At 35.7% G+C, this 17,791-nt stretch overlaps 1 protein-coding gene across 7 annotated transcripts in view; it reads right to left on the reverse strand.

The window, feature by feature from the left end:
* Positions 1-17,791, reverse strand: part of SMARCA2 (SWI/SNF related, matrix associated, actin dependent regulator of chromatin, subfamily a, member 2) — a 201,783-nt gene that overhangs the window by 11,988 nt on the left and 172,004 nt on the right. For all 7 annotated transcript variants that reach the window (XM_050987298.1, XM_018918419.3, XM_018918420.3 and 4 more), the window contains one exon: positions 7,500-7,717. In XM_050987298.1, the coding sequence (XP_050843255.1) occupies positions 7,500-7,717 (218 nt within the window). The remainder of the gene's footprint in view (positions 1-7,499; positions 7,718-17,791) is intronic.

Below are 17,791 nucleotides of genomic sequence, written 5' to 3' on the forward strand. Positions count from 1 at the left end.
CTCTCATTTCTGTCAAATCGCTTACAAGATTCATACAAGCATATAATCCCACCCTTTTAGTCAGTATCGTCTTTGTTGAAATGAAATACAGGAACCCCACTTGCATGAGGCTCCTTTTTATATTTGTTTTCCCTGGCAGTATCTGGCCAGAAACAAGCTGCCACAGGCCTGTTAGAAGTAACTACCATCAACACTCTTTCTCCTTTGGCATTAAAAGAAGAGATAACTATAATGCTGAAACTGCAATATGTTCTCATATTTCTGGCAAATTTCAAACTTTTAACAGATAATGAAGTTCAATTTAGAGTGGGCAAATGAAGAGTCCTGCATGCTTGCCCAAATCAGAGCACTCACAAACAGAACTATGGCTTGAAAACTACAACTTTAAATCAAATGCAACTCACAAAGATGCTATTTAAAAGAAAAGTGTGGGGGAGGAGAACTACAAGAGCCGACATAGCGACTTCCAACAGTAACCCAGCTATGCAGGGACATGATTAATTTTCATTAGTGTTTAAGGTCTCTTTTTGGAACTGACTACAGCAGTACATGGTAAATCTGTCCCCATCATTGAAATGGAAGTGGGTAAAAATAGTTAAATATGTAATCCCTTGGTTTGACATATGGCAACATACTCCGTGACTTGAGCTTGGATGTAAGTAAAAATTATTTACTTTGTGTGTTTGAATACCTAAGAGTACCAGTTGGCATAATTATTTACTAGTTAGATCAGTAATGGCTGTGTTACTCTCCATTTTAAAACAGTTAAAAACTGGCAACTTAAGAAAACAGCTGAAAAGACTATGAATAAAAACCATGTAATGAACAGAGAAAATACCCTCCCCCTGAGCTATGTCATCAAAATGTTGAGCATTACAGACAGGAGTAGTCTCTTGCCAAGCAGGCAAAAGGCACAAAAACTCCACCCTTCAATTTTTTTCTATCCTCATGTGAATGTGGTCAACAGCTACCTGATACCAGGAGGAGATTTTGTGAAGTTAATTGTTACACCACGCAAGTTCTTATTTTTAATCTATGAATAGATCAGATGGCAGGTAGGGGACAAATGAAATCACTGTAAGGAACAGAGAACCAGCATCCCGGGACTCTGGAATTCAGCTGTTGGTATTTATGCAAAGTTAATGCAAACTAGTGGTAGTATCAAATTGGTACCCAGGAAACATCAAATTCTGATGCAAGGCAGAAGAAAACAGTGGGTTTCTAAGGAAGTTGAAGGATTCTAAGGAATGAATGATAGAATCATAGAATTATTTATATTGGAGAAGACCTATAATATCATCCAGTCCAACCATTAACCCAGCACCCAGTCCATCACTAAGTGCTACATCCTCACACCTTCTCAACACCTTGAGGATAGTGATTCTACCACTTCCCTGGGCAGCCTGATCCAATGACTGAGCCCTGTTTCAATGAAGTTTCTCCCAATATCCAGTTGAAATCTCCTGTAGGGCAACTTGAAGCCATTTCGTCTTCTTCTGTTACTTGTCACCATGGAGAAGAGGCTGAACCTCTTTCAGGTAGCAGTTGTAGAAAACAGTAACATGTTCCCTAGGCCTCCTTTTATCCAGGCTAAAACTCCCCAACCTCCTCAGCTGATTCTCACATGACTTGCGCTCCAGACTCTTCACCAGCTTTGTTGCCCTTCTCTGGACACACTCCAGCACTTCAGTATCCTTCTAAAAGTGAGGGGCCCAAAACACAGCATTTTAGGTGTGGCCTCAATAGTGCCAATTACAGAGGGACAAGCATTTCCCTAATCCTGCCAGGATGAAGTATCACTCATTTTCTCTACTTTATTTTTATTTATTTAATCAGGAAAAGAAAGCTACACTTACAGCTTGTCTTCCTCTGAAATAAACTATAAAGAGGCAAACTACCACAAAAGAAAAAATATAGTTTGGGAGACTAAACCTGCATGTCTATGATGCAGATAAGCAGCTGGGGCTCAAATGAGGCATAAAATTTTCTTATTCTGAAAGAAAAGCTATCAGCAGCAAAACCCTCCCTTTCATTCAAAAGGTTACAGCATTTTAAGCGGACATACAAACTACTTTTTGTGCGTCAAACTGATTTGGTGGTGCCAAGCAATAGGATGCAAGGGAACGTGCAGATACCGAGGCACAGAAAAGTTTCACCTTAACATGAGGAAGAACTGCTTAACTTGCGGGTGGGTGACCACGCACTGAAACAGATGGCCCAGAGACTGTGGAGTTTCTCTCAGTAGAGACATTCAAGAAATGTCTGGAGCAACCCTCTGTTATGTGCCCTGGGATGACCCTGTCTGAGCAGGGAGTCTGGGACAGATGACCCGCTGTAGTCCCACCCAAACTGATCCATTCTATGGTTCTTTGATTTTGTGTTGTGAAAACATAACATACATAACATACAATTCCAAGATATTAATTTCTATGTGTATTCCCAATTCTGGAGGGAAAGACAAATTAAAAGCATGGGAACTGGAAAAACCTGTGACAATAAAGTTGGACTGATGCACTGCAACTTGCTCTCTTCGAAACAGATGCTTTACACTGCCAGGTTAGAATAAGGGACAAGGGTGTAACGGCACTTAAATCTTAGTCTAAGAAGTAATTGCAGCAAAATCTCAGATTAATATATATTGCAAATGGAGTCTGCAAAGATGGTGCTTTACTTGGGAAAATCAGGATCAACGTGTAACTGGAAACATGATTCCAGGTCCCTGAATCTAGGATCTTGGTATTGTAAATAATCATATAGAACTTTTTAAATCAAGGTACAAAGGCCAAATCTATCTAGTTATTTCTGTCCCACCATTCCATATGGAAAGATTACAGAACTCTTAATTAATAACTTGTATGAATTAATAAATGCTTCCAGTCATATAACCTTGTGACCACCATATTATATTTTTACATATTTCTACACTTCTTGTGTTTATGCTTCCCTTCTTTCCCAAGTGAATTTACTGAGAGCAACCATTTTCCCCTCTCAAGACTGGATAAACAAAGCAAGCTGTTTCCTCTTTTAAAGCTCTTCCATGGTACTTATCACTTAAGTCATTATTTACACTTTTCTTGGTGCAAACTAATCTTTCATGAATGGAAAAGCATTCAGGTACCATATGCAAGTTTTAAAAGTATCACATATAATGACATACACCCATAATGAGTATTTCCACATCCACGTAGGCAACAGCGCCACAATAAGGCTCCTGTTTTCTTATGTCTGGACAATATTGATGGATCATAGTTGGTTTTGATCAATAATTTCTCAGGTAATTCTTCTTCTGTTAGTTCCACCTGAACTGGAGCTTGAATCAGAAGAAATGTTATTTATTCTTTGGTACTTATGTGAGTACTGTATAATGCACTCTGAGATACTGTACTTTATGCCACTCCTTTTACTCTAGACAGAACTGTGTCTAGTCTGCTGTGATTAACACACCACTATGATGTTTTAATTTTGGCCAGGACATTCCTAATTTTAATACATATCATAAATACATTGTGATATATGCCAGTACCAATTCTCCAAGACCTCCTTTCCAGTTTACCAGTAACTTTTCTAACAGTGACTTCAGCTAGGTATTTTTACTTATTTTCACTCAGATTAATGAGCTTACTCATTGTATCTCCTTTCTTTCCTAATAGCTTGTAATGTTCCTATAGTACCCTAAAAATGCTTTAGCAAAATTATAGAATCATAGAATGGTTTGGGTCACAAAAGACTTCTGAAGACAAACTAGTTCAACTTCTCCTGCTTTGGGTGAGCAGAGACATCTTTCAGTAGATCAGATGACTAGAAGTCAGAGAATTCTGACCATCTTTTCTTTCCTACTTTTGCTTCATTACAGATCTATTCTCTACTTTAAACGAGTATAGATGAAACCTATATTAATTCAGCTTTGCCTATTATGGCAAAGCAGTAAAAGAGAAAAAAGAATCTGAATCTGTAGAACCACTACATGTTTTATGGTTTGATACTGTAAGCTGAATAATGAGACCACAGGTACAGTTTAAAAAGGTAGAAGTGACTTCAATAGTAATTTCTACTTAATGATTTGGAGCATGTACCCACAGTTCTTCAGACTGAGGTATCAGCTATCTGTTTCCAGTTTAACACAGATAAATATGAAGACAAAATAAAGAAATGCCTATCAATATGAAGAAAACCTTGAAGCACATTACTCCATACTGAAATCCAATGCAAAAGAGACTGCATGAATCAAGAACTGTCAACTTCTCAAAGACCTCAACAACTCTCATACCAAAGGCACTGAGGCAGTGCAAGCTGAATTTTCTCAGTGTCCTCCATCTTTGTTCTTTTCCTTTTTTAACTATTTTCCTTATTATACAGGACACATCCTAGATACCATAATTTCAGAAATTAATGCTGGCTGTCAGTCAAGTCAAATCTCACTGCAGTTTTTTCTCCTTCAGTGTGTCTCTAGCTCTCTAGAAATATCCAAAGAAAATCAGCTTTTATCTGTAAATTGCTCTCTAAGAATGATTAAACTTATTGCCAATGGAATGTTTCATTAAAATCAACATCACACTGGGATTCACAATGGGAATAAAAGGAAACTGGAGGACTGCTAAACTGTACTGCATAAAAGAGAAAAATCTAAATTAAATGGTTGAAGTTGCACTGAGGACATGGCAGGAAGAGCCATTGACCTCAATGCTGACTTCCATTTTCTTGCATGGAGTTCTTTATCTGAGGTTTACAAGTCCTAGGATAATGACCTCAGCATTCCCTTTTTTGAGAATCATATGCTGCATTTATTCATACTGAAAATTTATCTCAAATATTGCTAATATGTCTGTTTAAACTAGTTTTGGTCTTCACATTTAAGTATGACTGTGCAATTACTATTTACTAGAGCTCATTATATGTATTACTGAAATCTTTAGCTTTCCTTGACATAGACAATTTTGTTGGACGTTTTTTAAGTAAGGGAGGAAAGGGTGGTACTTATCCCCAGACATTTACAACTAAAGTCAAGTTCTAGACAGTTAGGAAAGCACTTGGAGAATCCTTGGCTGTGTCAACATTAGAAAGTGTCACCACCAAAAAGCAGCCAACTAGAATTTCCAATTTTTGTGAGCACCATGGATTTTATCTTTTTTTAAAAAAATAAGGGCTTTAATAAGAACAGAAATGTCATTCTGTATTTAAAAGCAACTCTTCTCAAAAGCAAGGGAAAACATGAGATAAAGCATGGAGAGACCTATTAGCTTATTAGCAAAGTAATGTATTCTTTTCACTTTTTTTTGTGCTGGCCTTTAATCTGCACAATTTTACAATCTCAAGATTGTAGAATTGGCTTTGACAAAGTAACTCAGCCCTAAGTCAGTAAGATTTTGGATGGGTATCACCTGACTACCTTTTGGGACACAATAAGTTCTCCATAGTTCAGCTGAGCCCTCTTTACTTATCGCAAAGAAAAGATGAACATCTTTCAGCACTGATTTAAGCTAAAGACAAAGATGATTTCAAGCATTCAAATACTAAATACATGAAACCCACTTTTTTTCCCCAGATGAAACTCATGGCCTACTTTTCTTCCAATTAACCTGTCCCTCTATACTTGCCCCAATTGCCTTCACACTCACAAAAGCCCAGAGCTGAACAAACACTGAACCCCCAACAAAATTGAAGGGTTCCGATGCCTAAAACCCACTTAATTCTACAGCTGCAAATCCTGAAAATATTAACTGAACTCTAGAGCAAGTCAAACCCAAATATTTTAAGATTATTTAAAGTTCCCTGCTGCTTAAACTTGTAATTCTATTTTTTCATAGTAATAGGTGATTTGATGTTCTCTCACAAAAAAAAAAAAAAATCAGAATACGGAAACTTGGAACTCCTCCTTATAACTTACAGCACTGAAGAGCTCAGTTTAAGACGTATTTTTAATTCCTTACAGAATACACTTTTTCAATTGGAAGTAATTTTGTCTTGCATAAATGTGAGCTCCAGGGAGAGGAAATAGTATGCCTTGTCACTACACAATAGCTCAGCTGTTAACTTTTTTTGACTTAAATCAGGAACTTCCTGGGGGCACAAATATTAGGTAAAAATCTTTAACCTCCCCAGAATCCATCAGATAGTATCAGTAGCTATTCCCTTCTGAAGGCTAGTGGAAGCAACTTTACTTGCTATTTTAAAAGTGAGAAGTAGATATCCTGATCAGAAGTGCTTGGCGCCTCAAAAGAAGGTTCAAGGCCAAGGATCTAAAATTCAGAGATGCTTCCTTCCCGTCCTAACTCGAATACCTAAACTTAAACACTTCTACCTTTCTCAGCTATTCTGTTAACAGAGTCACAGAAAGCTAAATACACTGAGATTGCAGTCAGCTTCTTGCTCATCATGTTTGTTGATATGAATCCTGTTGCAATACCATCAAATACTTTTGCATGTACTCTAGAAAGAGCCCACAGATCACAGAATGGTTCATTTTACAGTTATGTCCCAAAAAACTCACAGATCACATCAGTGTGTGCTTTACCAACTACCACCCAAAGGTACCCTTAAGCTAGAACAAATGCAGACCTAGAACAGTAGCTGCAAAAAAGGGCAGAGTGAAGCTGCCATTTAAAGTCAGCAACTGAAAGTTGTTTACAGGAAAAAAAATACATTGCTACACCTAGGTGAAGGTCACCTAATGCAAATACTTGACTTTCTCTCAATGCATTTAGTATTACCTTAGCTTATAAGAGGCGCTATATTACCTAAGTAATTCAACGTACAGCAAAGAAGGGATAAGAACACAAGAAGGCTTCACTGATTTTTGGCAGATAAAAACTGAGTTTAAATACAACTTTTGCAAATCAAGTCTCATTCAAAGACATTATGAACTAATTCTTAATTTCTTGCCCATGAAGCACAGGTGATTTGCAGTTTGAAAATCTGCAAAACAGAAGTCTTCAGACGACATTTCAGATTACAAAGAGTATTTTTTCCCCGAAGTCCAACTATTTCACATATTTTTATGCTGAAAATGGGGATTTCTTGACAAACAGGCTCCCATCTCTGATGTTTCAGTATTTCTTCTTCCGGCAGCTCTAATGGTCATGATATGAGCCCTACACATTTTGGGCAGTCTTTCAGTCTTTCATTGTGAGACCCATGTAAACTTGAATTAATAAATCTGTAGCCATGTCTTTGAAAAGATTAATTTCAACACATGCCCACTAAATTGAAGGAGAATCCTGCTCAAGCTGAATGATCTTTAGTACACACCTTGAGCAGAATTACTTCACTCCTAAGCAGGAGTGAAGTAATTCAACAACTTTCTATCAGATGGGTGTTCAAAAAAACTCTACAAAGAGTAAAACTTTCAGGATCAGACCCTAAGAGGAATTACTCTTCAGAAAACAGTGTCAACACGTCTTTCTAAAGACTGAAAAAAATGAAGCTGTTATAAAATGCAGAGAGTGGTATCAGCAGGGAGGGAGAGAGCACATGTAATAGAGATAAACTGTCTCCAAGCTCACCTGTCCTTGTAGTTTATCACAGTATCAATGATGGCATTCATTTGTTTTGTCAGTTTGGGTGGATTGGGTGACAACTTCTCTGCAGGAGGTCTGCCTCTTCTTTTCTTTGCTTTCTCTCCATCCTCCTTCCCAGAGTCCTTATCCACATTTCTTCGTCTCTTTCGCTTTTTAAGCCGGACTTCCTCCTCCATTTCTTCCAAATTGCCGTCTTCAATTGCCTGACAACCACAGATTCAAAAAGTATGATTTTTAAACAAAAGAGAAATTGCAAAGGGAATAACAAACTTTATTTAAAAACAATTCATGGGATGCAGATAATTAAACTCTTAATGTTCTGTTTATTTACAAACAAGAATATAAGAAACTGACCTATTAGCAATCAAAGAGACACCCAACATTAACTTTTGCTAAGAATCCCACTATCATCCAAACATGTTATTTTATCTGAACCTTGAATTCCACACCAAATCACATTTCACACATACTGACCTGGTGTATTGTCTCAGTAAATGTACAGAAAACATTCTTTTTTTGACATCAGTGTCAGTTCTGGGTTACACAGTTCCATGCAAAACAGACTTTGATACCATATGTTTTCAAAAAGGACAGTCTAAATTGCACTCAGCTCCCAAAGCCAGTTCACACACAGCTCTTTGTGCATACGCACAAAAGAGAGATACTTTATGTAGTAACAGCTCCTGTTCCAAGTCTTCTAAGCAACTTTTAAACCATCTAAGTGTTAAAATCATCTCAAAATGTATCATTTTCTTCTGGAACAGGAACCATGAGGTAGGCAGAAGCACTGACAGTATAGGGGTTTGCTGTAAACAGAACTCAAAACATGGGATGCATAAAACCTATCCCAAAAACTAAACCATACACACAGTCACAGACAATTAACACTAATTTCAATTGTTTCAATTACCTGGATGCATGCTTTTAACCAGACCCAGCAGCTCTACACAGAGGGAAAAAAAATTGCTACAAAAAACCAAACTAGGAATAAAGGGAACCTGTTCACACACACTATCAGATCCACGTCATAAAGCAAGAAGCTGAACTTTTTGTGATTTGAGAAAGCAAACAAACAAACAAAAAAAGAAATAAAAATACCAGGTCATAAGAGAACTGAAATTAAAAATAACAAAATAAAATATAAAAATCTTAAAACTAAAGCTCTCTGATTAATGCTTTCTCAGAACATATCTAATGTTGATAATTGTTGCTTTGCTTCTTAATATTGCCTTGAGTACATGCAAATGCTAATCAATCCTTTCTCGTAGCTGAAAGTGCTCTAATCCTAAGGCAATTACCTTCATTTCTCCACAGCACCAAACATGGCTAATATTTATGATCATGTGAGCATAACAATCAATATAAAAAAGTAATTACAGCCTAGACATAATTTTTCTCAATTGTGTACAATGTCTCTTCAAAAACGTTTTGTGAACGAAACCTGATGCACAACACAAAAAAACCTGGCATGTTTAAAAAAACAGTGAGATTCTGAAATCTGTTTCCTATGCATCCTCCGATGTGCAAATCCACAGACAAACACAAAAGCAGAATCCTGTGAGACAGCCTGAAACTAGGCCTTAATAATCAAAAGACAATTTACATCATGCTTCCACAGCATTCAGATATTCACTATGAAGGAGGCTCGAGATCTGATGAGTTAGGAAGAAAGAAGAAGGGGAAAAAAAAATCTGCACACAAATTCATTAATATTCATCTGGCTAAAGCAGGACACGCGCTATAAACCACTGAGGCTAATGAAGATTAAGAAAAGGAAATTTCTCTGCTTATCTTGGAAGCTAGAAAAGCTAACAATAAATACAGCATGCAAGGCTGTCAACAGTTAATGTCATTGCTCTCCTCTAGCACTCAGTTGTACACTGAAATACGAAGAACACCGACTTTTGATGTGTTACACACCTACACATGCCTGTGATGTAGTTCTACTGAATCTTCAAGACGGCAATGAAAAAGGATATTTACCTTACCACTATCAGCAGGCCGGCTATCGGAAATCACAGTTAGTGGGGATAAAATTAACAAGCCAGCAAAGCAGCGAGCTGCTAGTCTCTTCATCAGCTGATCAAGAAAAAAAAGAGAGCTGGGGAAAGGCTATGTTTTCATATACAAGTAATTTTATTTTACTGAAAATTTAATACTGAAAGGATTGTGGATACTGAAATCTGCTGTTTCATTCTACCTACTACAAGGCCTGAAGCCTTCCTCCTTCAGCTGGTTTTAATATTGACAACTACTTATAATATTTCTCCCCTTATTATTCTGAGCATTCAAATTAGATTTTTAGCTGATTCTTGTTATATTTTAATAATAATAGCACAATTAGAAAATTTCATGTATGATTTTAAAACTGAAATTGCTTGCATGCATTTTAAAGATGCTCTCACTACAGAAAATGTATTCCTACTACTCCACAGAGAACAGATCAAGTTTTGGTCACTGAAACTGATACAATAATCTATTCTGATTTAAAAGAAATTTTAAAATAATTAAAACCAAACTAAGTAATCATTCTGTTAACTTTGTTAACTTTTTCTGTCCTACAGAAAACTTCACTTAACTACAACATATTTATATTTTTGCTTGCTTAACAGATTTTTTATCATCAGGAAGAAATCACAGTGTTTTTGTCATCACAGAGTTTATAACACGCCACTTTAGAATTCTGCATAAAATTTCTGGTTAGAGTAGTCAGTATTTTGGGAAATAAATATTAATGAAAAGAAAAGACAAAGTGAAAAGTAGGGATTTTTTAAAACATTACACATAGTACAGCAATGTAGTAAAGACAAATGATAAAAATAAAACCCAATTAAACTAACATGTACTTTTGCACTCTTAAAATTAATAGCTAACAGGTAGCAAAGGAATTCTTAGCAAATTACATATCTACCATCAAACATTAAACTTTCTATTTAACCAGTATTATATCAATCAATTACTATATTAAGTTTTTAAACCTTCTATGCATCCATGTAAACTCAGACAGCTTTCTTTATGATCTTAGTGACCCCACTCGAAAATCATTCTGACAATACAAGCAGTACCAAAATGTTGCTATTAACTCCTAGCATTCATTCTCAAGAGACAATTTTTTATTTTGTACATAAACAATGACATTTAAAGCTAAACCTATATGCTTTATTCTGTCTCAAAAGAAGGCTTAAAACTGCATCACATGAATCAACTATCAGCTGGTAGGTTAGTGCTCTGTGCATACACCTACACATATGATCCAAGCATGTGGGTACCATCAGCAACATATTACATATTTATTAAGTGAATTCATCTGACTGAGCTCTTTGTTAGAAAACGTTACTATTCCAGGCCCTAAGTGCCACACTGAAGAGAATGCCCTTCCAAACCTTTACCAGTATGATTATGATACAAATCTCAGGAACAAATCTCCAGCTCCTGACAGATGATGGGCTGTGTGAGAGTGCAAAATAAGACAGACATCTCCCATGTTTAAATGCCTCTGGATTAGTGAGGTGAACAGCAAGGGAGTCAAGGAAAACAGTACATGAATAAAAATTTAACACTTTCCTTCCAGTAAGGAAACTGGACATAACAGTACCAAAAGAAGTCTGTACACCTCATTGTTTTCAAAGACAGCTGTAAAAATTTAATGTCAAATTTTGTAAGTTGTCAGGCAACTCATGAAAGGCAAATACGCCAGTGAAATATGAGGATCCTGTGTTAAGTTCTGTACTGACAAAATGTTCCTGCTTTTCTGACTCATATTGCTGTAACCTAGTCCATGTACACAAACCAATTTCATTTCTAAAGAGGCACGAGCACACCTATCATGGATTAAAAAAATCAAACTGTTTTCCTCCAAAAAGAAGCTTCCACCTCCCAAGAACAAATATGTATTTTTCAGAAGGCAAGGAGAAGTTACTTCTGAGACACGCTGTCTCCCTATTGCTGTTTGCAATTAGATTTTCATCTTTCCTAAAGAAGAGTGGTTTTGAGGTGGACGTATTGTTAGAGAACATCATTACAACATTGCTACATGACCTCCAAACAGAAACAAAGTAAGGATAAAATGTAAACTGTTTCTTCTCTCCATTTGAAAGACAGGATACTACACATGTATTCTGTCAGTGACGATAGAGCACTGTGACTCAACGCCTTTTTAATTCAGAATTACAGATGCAAATAAGGATTTAGTACTAACAGCTCTGTTTTGTTTCACAACTGTGTTCTGCAAGTCAATAACTGTGTAGGCCTTACACAACTAATATGTTTTAAAATAATTTTACAGGAATCAGGTAACTCAAGTGTGGTTGCAGAGTGAATCAATGGAGGTGTTCATATAATATCAGCTTTAGTGTCTAAGGCCTTCCTCATTTAGATGCTAAAACACTGCAAAATTATTTTTCCTTTGACTGAAGATAACTAGGTAACTAGAAAATTGAGACACAGTGAAAGCTATCGGCACAACATATAGTGTAAAAACGATACGTAGAACAGAAGTGGCACAGAGCCATATAGTAAGGCTGCTTGAAGCTGTTCAGATGAAACAGGACATGAGCACAGAACATGCAAACTCGTCCAATTTTATCTTAACAAGATGAACATTCAGAGAACTGGCCACATCCCTTAACATAAATGCTCTGTGCCTCTCCAACTAGCAAAGTTGAAAGACAGCTATTCTAACTAATATTGTCATGTGAAGAAATACCCTAGCATGCTAATTGAACTCATTTTTTAAAGAGAAAGCACTTAAACATAGGTGAACAGAAAAAAAACCACACCATCTTACCAAATCCCTGAACATAAATACTAAACCAATCATACAAAACCTCCAAAAGAATGAGCTTTTTTGGGAACAAATAACAGGACATTTTACTGGTTACTGGCCAAAAGAACTAAGGTTAAGAGCTGCTAAGCACTTAAAACCAAAAAACATGTCAGTAGTGCAGTAATGAACAGCAGATGACTGCTTTGCAAAATGAAGTTCGTGTTTACCACATGAGAAGAAAGGAAGAAAAGAACCCTAGGGACAGCTGACAATAAACACCAAAAACCCTAAAATGACATCTACTTAGCCTTGCCAATTTCTCTCTTCAACATGATCCTTCTTGGAATATTGTACTGGTATTCCAAGAGAAGCTTTCCTGGGGTTTGGGTTTTGGTTTTTTTTTGTTGTTGTTGGTTTTGGTTTTTTTGTTTTTGTTTTTGTTTTTTCTGTCTTGCTCTGCTGTCTGAAATCCTACCATTCTTTATTTTACATTTGTTCTCAGATTAAATCTGGCAACCAATGAAGATTTTAACTTTTCACACTGCAGTTCACATTCTTACATAGATCTCTTCAAAATCCAGTTCTCTTGCCTAATTTTTTACCAATAAAATTCCTAACATGTGGGACTGTTTCTAATTTTCACATTAGAATTGTTTCTTGGCGCTGTACAGCAAGTTTCCTTACATCAAAAATGTATCTTGCTATGCAACAAGATAGAGGTCAGTATACTAGATAAAGACTGTGAGGAAAAATGCCTTTAACACTTGACAATTAGATTAAAGGGCTTAAGATAGTCTATCAACAGTGCAATCAATAAATACCTGGAAATAATTTTAAAGGTTGGTAAAGAGTTATTTTAATTCAATTTCCTCTCTTTGTTGAGTATTACTGCACAAGAGATTCACCAGTCTAGTTTTTCTGAGACTAAACTAAAACAGAATATAGACCACAATCTGTCAAAGGCAAAGAATTTGTGATTACATCCAGTTTTAACTTGCTTTCATCAAAGTATTGTTTTTTCTAAAAACTCAAAATGCAATTATTGCAAAAAAGTATCAACTTGTAATACATAGTCTTCTCAGACAGGCTGAATTCCACCAAATATGGTAAATGAATTCTTCAGCCATACGTTCACCAAGCAAGAGTCTGTGTCATCACATCACTGAAACTAGCATCTTTTTAAGGAGTGGGAGAAAATAGACTGTTTTCTGTTTTGCATTTGAAAATTATTAATAGTTGCCTAATGATTTCCACTGAAACTCCAGCTGCCTATATTAAGTTAGACTAAAGGAGAACAAGAATGTAAATTATAGGTTTTTCCTAAATTTTGATTCAAAGACTGATGACAAACTGCTCTGATATAACCATGCATAAATATGAGTTATCTTTAAAGAGAAATGGCCTCAACCAAAGCAACAAAGCATAATATTAAAAAAGGTAATTACTTAAAATATTAATAGGATCAAAGCTTTTATCATCAGTGTTTTCTTTTAGGCCTGAGAAAATTTTTTCAGGTCAAATATCCTATTTTGTCATCTTGATATAAGATATCTTAATGCTGAAGCTTCATCTTTAACATGATAATTATTAAGGAAACATCATGAAGAGCCAGCACTGATAAACTCTCTTCTCAGTTATGACAAAACCCACTGACAAGCACATAAAATTTTCTTCTGCTCAAAAGTGAAATCTTGCTAAAAAGAATAAAAAAATATGTAATTAGTCTCATTTGTCCCTCCCCCAAAAGGCAAACAGTGATTTTAAATTGAACTCTTCAAGCTGATTTTGCACCAATGAGATTTTAAAAAACTTCGGGGACAGAGAAATTGAAGAGCACAATTAACTACTCATGATACCAGGACACCACTGCTTGGGGTGTCCTGGTATCATGAGTCCTTCCCTCTACTTGAGCACCATGGAGGTGCTCCATTAGAGGGAAGGAATTGGGTTATGGAAAGAAACAACTGTATCATACTGACTATAAAGATACTTTGCTCAACCAATCAGGGCACTGAGAAAATACCTACTCATTGTGTCAAAACACTGGATGTTAAACTACCCAAAAATCATCACTATTCTGTGGTCTGCATTTACTTAGCCACACTCTGAGAAGATCTACAGGTCTGTAATTGTCTTCTACAGTTTTCAAATGTCTTGCTAAGAAGACTTAATTTCAAAAACCTCTTGACCAAGCCAACCTCCCCTAGGAGCAACAGAAAGATGGGAGAGGAATCTAAAATAAGTCTATGCCAAAACTATTGATATCATCCTCTTACTCTATCACTGAACTGTTTTGTTGTGGTGGGGTTTTTTGTTTGTGTTTCCCAAACTTTCTTCCCATCATTTTAGAAAGCTAGAGGATGTGCTGAAGAATTTTTGTCACTTACAGTAATAATAATAAACCCGCTTCTGAACACAGGGGGAAAAACTCTCTCATTCATGACTAGAGGACAATTTATAATGGACTTGTGAAATATTAGGCAGGAAAATTTTTAGATGATAAGCAAACAAAAGTTTAGAAGGAAAATAGTAATAGGTAAAAGCTTAGCTTTTACTGAGGGCTTTGCTTTCAAAATTTACTTCCTTCTTTGGTCTAAAATAAATCTTTTACTGAAGGGATTTATTGTCCTGTTGTTCTTCTGAGGTAATTTTTAAATTTAATTGTTAATGATTTGCAAAAATAGATCATGAATTAGTTTAGAACAAATGAACAATGTTTAATTTAGTAGTATTTTTGTTAGCACCTACATTCCATTTAGGCTCACAGGCAAATGCCCCAGAAGAGGAGGAAATATGCTGCAAGGAAGTTATGGAAATACTCATCAATAATAACCACATCCAAAACCAAGAACAGAGAGGAATTCAGCATTCCAAGGATTTATCATCTCCTACTAAGGTTAAGACGTTGTTTGTTTTACAAGGGAGATTATGCATACAAAACCAATCAGAAAACACACTTATATCTGACTACTAATAAATAAATAGTTATTCAGGATGGCATCTTTTCCAAGTTCTGAGGCAAGTATTTACAGCTGTGTTTTACCTCACATTTCACAAAATACTGTTACTGTTGCAGGCTTCTGGGTAATTCTAAGCAATGGTAATTTGTCTTTTTTCCCTTGACATTTACCTTTTTATAAACATGACATTTCTTTGTTGTGGAAAAAGTAGGAAATCTTTACTTCATAATGTCACCTACTGACAGACTAGCAGTGTGGATGATGTTTTGCAGCTCATAATGCTAACAACTAAAGATAGAAGACTTCTTCTGTTTGATTTTATTCCTTATGAAAAAGATTTTTTAAATTCCACTTGAGAATGGGAGTTAATGGATTTTTTAAAATTAGTTTTGAAAAAATTTCCAGGTGTTTAGCCCTTCTTCACTCAAAAAAAAAACCCACAAACTGCCTCCTTTATCTTTTAAGACCCTTCTAATTAAATCAGAAAAATATAAAGACATGGTTTAAAGACAGGGTTTATACCCTCATCAGACCAGCTCTTTGCAAAGAAACTGCAGTCTTGGCTCTTTCCAGGGTATTTGCTTCCACTGAGCATTGCAAATGTTTGCAGCAACAGGAATCTGCTCTGTGGTAAAGATAAAATTGACAATTCTAAGCACTGGAAAAAGGTAAGAAGCTATTAAAAACTCTTGCTCTGCAACATACTCAACAGCAGGATACCACATCTTAGTAGAGTGTTTCCTATGAAGAACAGGATGCCTTTTCTTCCATTATGGAAACAAAACAGGTGATGACTAAAACACAAAGGGATAATTAGCAGATTTCCAGCATGAAATCACTTATTTTGAGATAAATCTGTAGTGTTACGGTAAGTGAACTATTTACCTCTCATGTAAACAGATATTCAGGGGTGCCTTCTAAACTGCTCAGAGAAACAGCAGAAGTTTTCTCTTTTTGATTAACAGAATGACAGACTAACACAAGGCTTCTCATTAAAAGATGAGCATAAATTTTCTGTGCCCCAAAACCCATGGCTCTTAATGATGTAAAAAGAGAAGCCTATAGTACAAAGCTTAAACTGGCATTTTTATGTATGTCGAAGTAAACTCAGCTACTGCCATATTTTCGTTCATATGTTCTTCTTCTCTCTTATATTTAAGTATATTCACATATTCTCAAGCAGTAATCTTTTATTCCAAGTTTAAAATGTGGAACATAAGTAAATGGGAACAAAATTGAAAAAATAAACCCAAAACAAAACAGATAAAATATCTTGCAAAAAATAAATACATGAAAAAAAAAAGTAATAGCTTTCAGAAACCATTATAGCTTAATTATTTTTCAGTGGATGTTCACAGATCTCTTGTATCTACTTATTCACAGAAAACAGCTTAAGAATTTTAGCAATAACATGGGAAATTGGTTTAAACATCTATCATTATTAATGTAAGTACTCTGAGGCTATTAAAAATGGGAAGCACACAGTGTTAAGAGAGCATGATATGACAAAAACATATTGCAAGAGGTTAGAATACTCACTTCCTGTGCCAAAGAGGAAAATATTTGCTTAGCAAAATAAAGTGTATTTAAATAATAAATGCTAGGAGGTATCCCTTTATGACAATCCAGTATAGAGAAATTGGAGGAAGACTGTATGGAATGAAACAAAGTCAAACTTCAGAAAACTTGCTGAAAAAAGCTAAATTATATGTATATTTTATGTATTTTATACCAAAACATTATGTTGTGATGCTACCTTTGAGCAATGATGCAGTGAGTTCCAAGTCTTCAGGATGCTTCTGAAGGTGCAGTAATATGACCATGACAGGACTCACAGTAGATCCTGATCCTTTAATATGCATATTACAACCTAGAAGTAAAAATCTAACATGACCAGTATCTGTCTAGAAGGCTTTTTTGTTCTTCTAGGAAAAGTTGCACTGCAAATCACAGTCTGACGAGCACAAACTATTACCTCCAAGCAATACAAAAAATTCTTGAAAAGCCAATGACTTAAGAGCGCATGAAATTTCTCAACAAAATGTATAGTATAGTATAGTATAGTATAGTATAGTATAGTATAGTATAGTATAGTATAGTATAGTATAGTATAGTATAGTATAGTGCATATACAAAAATTTGAGAAAGGCTGTAAGCAACAACAAATTCCTTAGTTCTGCATTTGAAACCCAGCTAAAAATGTCAGATGCATCTGGAAAGAATACATAATGAATAGCCATGGAACCATGATCTGTAACTTGCTAAACATGCAAATTTCAGAGTACAGGACAAAATGACATGGTTGTGGTTACTCACAAATTTTTGTAGGATTTTTTTAAGGTTAAAATTTTACTGCTAGAATAAGTAAGTACACTACTGTACTCAACAAGCAGGGTACTTCAGGATGACTCAAGAAGCTAAGTGCCAGTCCCGACATGCCTAAGCATTGGCTGAATAGTTTCTGAGAAATTCAGACTGAAACCTCTGTGTTCTTCCATATCTGTTAAGTTAGTACTTCCATACCTGTTAACTTACAAGAAAAGAAAAAATTG

The sequence above is a fragment of the Serinus canaria genome, chromosome Z (assembly GCF_022539315.1).
Source record: "Serinus canaria isolate serCan28SL12 chromosome Z, serCan2020, whole genome shotgun sequence".
Lineage (NCBI taxonomy): Eukaryota > Metazoa > Chordata > Aves > Passeriformes > Fringillidae > Serinus > Serinus canaria.